General features: G+C 32.1%; 1 protein-coding gene across 1 annotated transcript in view; it reads left to right on the forward strand.

The window, feature by feature from the left end:
- LOC128552981 (fibropellin-1-like) overlaps window positions 1-5,671 on the forward strand; it is a gene marked incomplete at its 3' end in the record, with an annotated part of 46,060 nt that extends 40,389 nt beyond the window's left edge. The window contains exons 16-20 of the mRNA XM_053534079.1: window positions 760-873; window positions 1,847-1,960; window positions 3,105-3,218; window positions 3,766-3,879; window positions 5,558-5,671. Of these exons, the coding sequence (XP_053390054.1) occupies window positions 760-873; window positions 1,847-1,960; window positions 3,105-3,218; window positions 3,766-3,879; window positions 5,558-5,671 (570 nt within the window). The remainder of the gene's footprint in view (window positions 1-759; window positions 874-1,846; window positions 1,961-3,104; window positions 3,219-3,765; window positions 3,880-5,557) is intronic.
- Between the last annotated feature and the right edge of the window lie 985 nt (window positions 5,672-6,656).

Raw genomic sequence — 6,656 nt, forward strand, 5'->3', positions numbered from 1 at the left:
TGTCACACGAGAGACCTTAAAATGCCTAGCGACTTGTTCTATCGTTCGCTCACATTCGAGCATAGCAAACAGTTGGGCTCTCTCTTCGAAATTAAGACTTGATTTGTTTGTTTGGGATTTAACGCCGTTTTTCAACAGTTATTCAGTTATGTTCCGGTCGGGTAATTAATCATCGGTATTATCAAATAAAACAAAAGATTATTTGTCAGGAATTCTTTTAAAACATGGTCTTACGTCGGCTAACACATGTACCAGTGTAAAATTTTCTCATTAAAGCACAGGGTTGACAAACATGTGCTGCTCGAGGAAATCATGAGTAGGTACTTCGATTTAACAATGGGCTGAATAAAATCGATCGGAGTACATATACAGTTATAACACTGCTCGACAAATTCAAACTATGTTACGAAAATAACGCCAACCTCCAATGAGGCGTTTCTTTATTTTGTCAGTATACTTCACTTCTATTTTGAAATGTATTCTGTACAAAGATTTTCTAACTGTAGAATTTTTATACATAATGTGTGTACTTATATTATAATAAACAGGTAAATGAACAGGATCCGCCAAGTTCAAAGAACGTATACCATCTCCGAAACGAAAGCCTATATCTAAGTTTCTATAGCACTTCACATTTTAATCATCCGATGAAAATCAAAATCTGTATTTATCTATATTTTGTTTTGAGAGATGTCTCTTCTTGGAAACAATAAATATATGTTTGATATCATTAAATTATGATTTCTCTCGTCCTATCAGATATCAATGAATGTTCGTCTGAACCTTGCAAAAACGGCGGATCATGTACAGACCTTGTGGCGGACTACAGTTGTACTTGTGTTGATGGATATGAAGGGACCACTTGTGAAATAGGTACAACAAACTACTAATAATGAACAATATTATATAAAATGACCATTTAGAAGCATTACATGCAAAAAAGTAAATAAAATAGTATACTCGGTTTGAATGAGTCTCTTCATGATAGGCTATATTAAACGTGCATCACACTTACGGCTCGTTCGCGAAAATCTTTAACTGAATTGACTTCATGATATTGAAGGAACAGAAAATATAATAACACTTCATGTCATAAACTTAATTTTCTATTGCAATGAATTATAATAAAACTTAAAAACATGTGAACAGTAATAGCAGTCTCGTTTCGAACAAGAACTAAATAATCGAGCACTTGCCACATAGGGGAAGTACACATGATTAATATTTATTGAAAGTTCTAATTTGCTATCACACACCTATAAAACTAAGATTTTAAATTAATCGGCATCATCAAAAAAAGATTACTTGTCAGAAATTCTTTTAAAATCATGGTCTTATGTCGGCTAACACAAGTTTCTCATTAAAAGCACAGGGTTGACACACATGTGCTGCACGAGGAAACCATGAGTAGGTACTTCAATTTAACAATGGGCTGAATAAAATCGGTCGGAGTACATGTACAGTTATAACACTGCTCGACAAATTTAAACTATGTGACGAAAATAACGCCAACTTTTAATTGGGCGTTTCTTTTATTTGTCAGTATAGTTCACTTCTATTTTGAAATGTATTCTATATAAAGATTGTTTTTAACTGTAGAATTTTTATACATAATGTGTGTACATGTATATTAAAAAGGTAAATGAATAGGATCCACCAAGTTCAAAGAACGTATACCATCTCCGAAACGAAAGCCTATATCTAAGTTACTATAGCACTTGACGTTTTAATCATCCGATGAAAATCAATATCTGTATTTATCAATTTGTTTTGAGAGATGTCTCTTCTTGGAAACAATAAATGTATGTTTGAAATCATTAAACTATAATTTCTCTCGTCCTATCAGATATCAATGAATGTTCGTCTGAACCTTGCAAAAACGGCGGATCATGTACAAACCTTGTGGCGGACTACAGTTGTACCTGTGTTGATGGATATGAAGGGACCACTTGTGAAATAGGTACAACAAACTATTAATAATGAACAATATTATATAAAATGATCATTTAGAAGCATTACATGGAACAAAGTAAATAAAATAGTAGACTCGGTTTGAATGAGTCTCTTCATGATAGGCTATATTAAACGTGCATCACACTTACGGCTCTTAAGCGAAAATCTTTAAATGAGTTGACTTCATGATCTTGAAGGGACAGAAAATATAATAACACTTCATGTCATAAACTTAATTTTCTATTGCCAATGAATTATAATAAAACTTAAAAACATGTGAACAGTAATAGCAGTCTCGTTTCGAACAAGAACTAAATAATCGAGCACTTGCCATATAGGGGAAGTACACATGATTAATATTTATTTAAAGTTCTAATTTGCTATCACACTCCTATAAATCTAAGATTTTAAGATTTTGTCGAACAGATTCTATGCATTTTGACAAATAATCAAGCTTAAAAAATTACATCAAATCTATAAAATGATTCATGGCAGCGTAGAACTCAACCAAGTAAAGTAATAACAGACAGAGTCTGATGTTGAGAAGTTATAAAAAAGGGCTTCACCAATCACTGTCCTTTGTATTTAATAGATATTGATCGATGTTCGTGATAAACAAGTCAAAAGTTGCTATGACAAATGTTTGATTCATTATAACTTTAAATCTCTATTTATTGTTAAACACTATTTTTGTACTTGATCTAGACAAACTAAAATAACTTTAACAGCTTCTATAAGTTTACCTTGCCTGTCAAAACTGAACATATTATACATTATGTCCAGCTTCTCGTTGACAATAAATTGTTAATGATTGTTTTGATCATTTGAAAATTGTTTGAAGTTATATATTTGCATTAAATGTTCAGATGTCATCTGAGTAAGTCAGTTTACCGGTAAAGCAGAAGTTACGGATGAATAAACACCTACAGCTAGTTGTTGAATTATTGATACAATGTTTAAAGATAACCCCTGTTATTGTATATCATTTTGGTCAACTGGTATAATGTAAATAGAATGAATTGCCAAACAAATTAATTTGTTTACCAATTTGTTCATTATTTTTATGCTTTGTGATTACAAATACTATTTTCTACGCAAAATTAAGTTCATATCGTTTAAAAACAAATATGTTGAAATATTTCTTTTTACAGATATAAATGAGTGCTCCTCGGATCCGTGTCAAAATGGTGGTTCTTGTAAAGACCTTGTCGCCGATTTCAATTGTGTTTGTGCCGCTGGATATGAGGGTTCCAAGTGCGAAATTGGTATGGACTTTTAAAGAAAAATTAAACAATGAAACCATCGATATATAACTTATTGATATACATAAGTGAAAGAAAATTTACATTAGATGTGCGCAAGAATTAGCCTGAAGAATATCAAGAAACAGTATTGTTTTCATTCAGGAAGATCTGGTAGTAAAATCGTACTTTGCTGTTTGTATAATCATAGAAAATTAGCACATAGGCTACTTGAACGCATTCGAACATAATTCATTTGCTGAAGTCTACATTTTGATGTCATTATATGAACTTTATTCATGATCGTCTGAATGCAAGGTCATGCGACGATTATGTAACTGCAGCCAAATGTTTTTGACGTGAAGCTGCATATGGCGGTTTCAGTTGTAGTGTTGGCATCAAAAGATATTGAACAGATATTGAACATATTCGTCACGATTTATACAGAATTCTTATTCAGTAAAAGGTCATATCAGATCTACTTCTGTTGGTATATAGCATATTTGTGTGCAAATTTAAGGCCTGAATATTGCCAGTAACAAGTCATTAAATACATATTCTTAATTAACAGATATCAATGAATGCTCTTCTAACCCATGTAAGAATGGTGGTACATGTGAAGATGATGTCGCTGGCTACAAATGCATCTGTTCCGCAGGATATGAGGGCACCGTGTGTGAAACTGGTACAGACGAATTTCCAATGAATTTCTTTAAACACAATAGACACAGTAAAATTCACCATTGCTTTAGATACATGTAATTTGTAGACACAAGCTTTCATACTTAAACGCTCACTATTTATAAAATCTAAGAACAATACAATACTTAATTATGTAAGCATCGTTCCAATCAACAAAAATTCTAATTGGTCGCGTTTAGTTAAGAGTTAACTGGTGGTATATCTGAAAATCCCTTCGTTGCCCCCTACAAGTACATATGTGAATATACTGAATATGCGGGTACCAAAAGTATAAAACAATACTTTTTTAGGACAAAACTTCTAATATGATGTTTTTCTTTTTTATTTTTAAGAAGTACAATTACCGTTTATTACGTTAAAAACCACTGGTAAATGATGGAACTAATACAACGTAATTCTTTTTCTCATCCTTCCCAGCATTAATGCTACCAGATGGCAAAAAAAGTCGTTTAAGTATGTCAAACTATTCGTTCCAAGAGAAAGTAATCTGTCGTTTTAAAACGTGTTATATAGATAAGATGAGACGCGTATTAATAGCAAACTCCCTGTCTTAAAGTATAGTTATAGTTATAACTAGTTATAGTATTCTATCGTACTACTTTCTATGAATGCGTATATCCTACTATACTTTATGTATAGTTCAATATTTTATATTATACTTACAAACGTTCTGTTTTAAATTCGGCTTATATCTCCAGATTGCAAACACAAATGTTTTCTACTCCCATCGGATAGGAAAAGTTTTCAATTGAGAGAGTTCTTGCTTTGGTTTTGCTGTCAAATATGACGTTAGGATGTTTTTATTCCACTTTACCATTTATTCACTGTTTCAAACGATTTTCAGCCTCACATGTCAGTTTTAGTCAATATCTAGCGATTTTCTCAATAGTTTCTTAAGAAAAGGTTTGTATGAGATATCATTTAATAAGCAGAATTCTGGCAGCAAATATGCCGTATTTTAATTCTTTTTATATGTTCCTAGTTAACTGACGCTTCAAAATTATTATCGATAAATCGCGTAGCCGAAGCCTGATCATTTAAATATTAAAGCAATATTTAATTTTACAGATATCAATGAATTTTCTTCTGACCCGGTAACTATGCAGATAATGTCGCTGAGTACAACTGCATTTATATTCGGGATATATCAATAATGCAAAATATATATTGATTCTATCAGAGACACTACTCATAAACGTATGATATTCAATTTAGCTTACGAACATTTACATTATAATTTTCATTTTCATTTGTCCAAAACGTGTTTCCATCTTCAATTAAAAATAATAACATTTCTTTTTGTATTCATTGGTACTGTAAAACAGCCATAATGCGTGGGTTGCTTAACATGGTATTAAATGCTATTTTCGGAAGGAAGTCTTTATTCGGCGACTCTGAAGCATTTACTTTCACTAATTGGTCAATCCAGATTAAATGAGAATTTGTTAATTTCTGCAATCTCAAATTGATAAACAATAGATTTACTGGCGACACTTTCCTATGAAGAAGCTCACATCTAAATTTATTTTGACTGGCATGGCTCTCACATACCTGCTCAAATGCACTGGCGACACTTTTGATTATTATATATTCTTAATACGATTGCTTATCACTTACTGAACTGCATAATATAGTTTATGTTAAACAAACATTATTGTCAGATATAGACGAATGTTTGTCCGACCCTTGTAAGAATGGCGCTACATGTGAAGATGAAGTGAATGGTTACACATGCCAATGTGCTGCTGGATATGAAGGCATGGACTGTGGAATTGGTAAGAGTTTTTATTACGTTTGCATGGATTTCAATATAGGGTATCAATTATATCTCGACCATCTATATCTTTATGATACCTGATGACAAATTTTGTTTCAGTGTGTCAGACTATTCGTTCAATAAAAAGGAAAAGAAATATTTTTGAAATGTATAATTTACATAAGATGTGATGCGTATAAATATCGTACTTCCTATTGCAAATTACGAGTTATGGTATCTTATCTTAATATTTTCAATACAAACGTATGTCCTACAATGCTGCATATGTAGTTTAATATTTAATATTTTACCATTCAATATCTTTTTGCAATTCAATTTGTATTTCATGATTACAAAATCATCTTGTATTCAGCTCCCATAGGATATGATAAATATTCAATTTATAGACTTTTTCTCCAAGTTTGACGTCAAATAGGACGTCAAATATCTTTAATGATGGCAATTTGATGTTACTTCCAACGTTTTGAATTAGATTTTAGTATCATTTTCTTGATTAATTATCCATGTTTATTGGTATACCACAAGAAAAGTTATATAAGCGTTGGGGATTCCGATCACATGGACTTCACTGGGCGGATCACACTCGGCGTAAGCGCCTGGTGGGACCAAAGTCTAGCAAATTCCTGTTTCGCTTAATACAACATTTCAGCAGATAATGTTCTGTTAGAATAGTCCTCTTGTTTGCAGCAGCTACAAATGAATGCTTCCTAGGTTCATGTCAGCCCTGTATATAAGCATACCATGTGGTAAGCGCAAGTACAATGTGATTGATAACCTCTCCAGTTTTTATCGCCTATGTCAGGATCATATGATTTTATATCAATGCGCACAATTTTGCACAAATCAGTTGTTCAAAGGGTCGATATTCAGCGATTCTCTCAACAGTTTTCTAAAGTAAAGGTTCGTAAGAGATATCATTCTTTCAGGAAATATTACATAAAACATTGACATTATAAACATCAACCTCGTTAGTCTAAACGAAT

The sequence above is a fragment of the Mercenaria mercenaria genome, unplaced genomic scaffold (assembly GCF_021730395.1).
Source record: "Mercenaria mercenaria strain notata unplaced genomic scaffold, MADL_Memer_1 contig_3347, whole genome shotgun sequence".
NCBI lineage: Eukaryota > Metazoa > Mollusca > Bivalvia > Venerida > Veneridae > Mercenaria > Mercenaria mercenaria.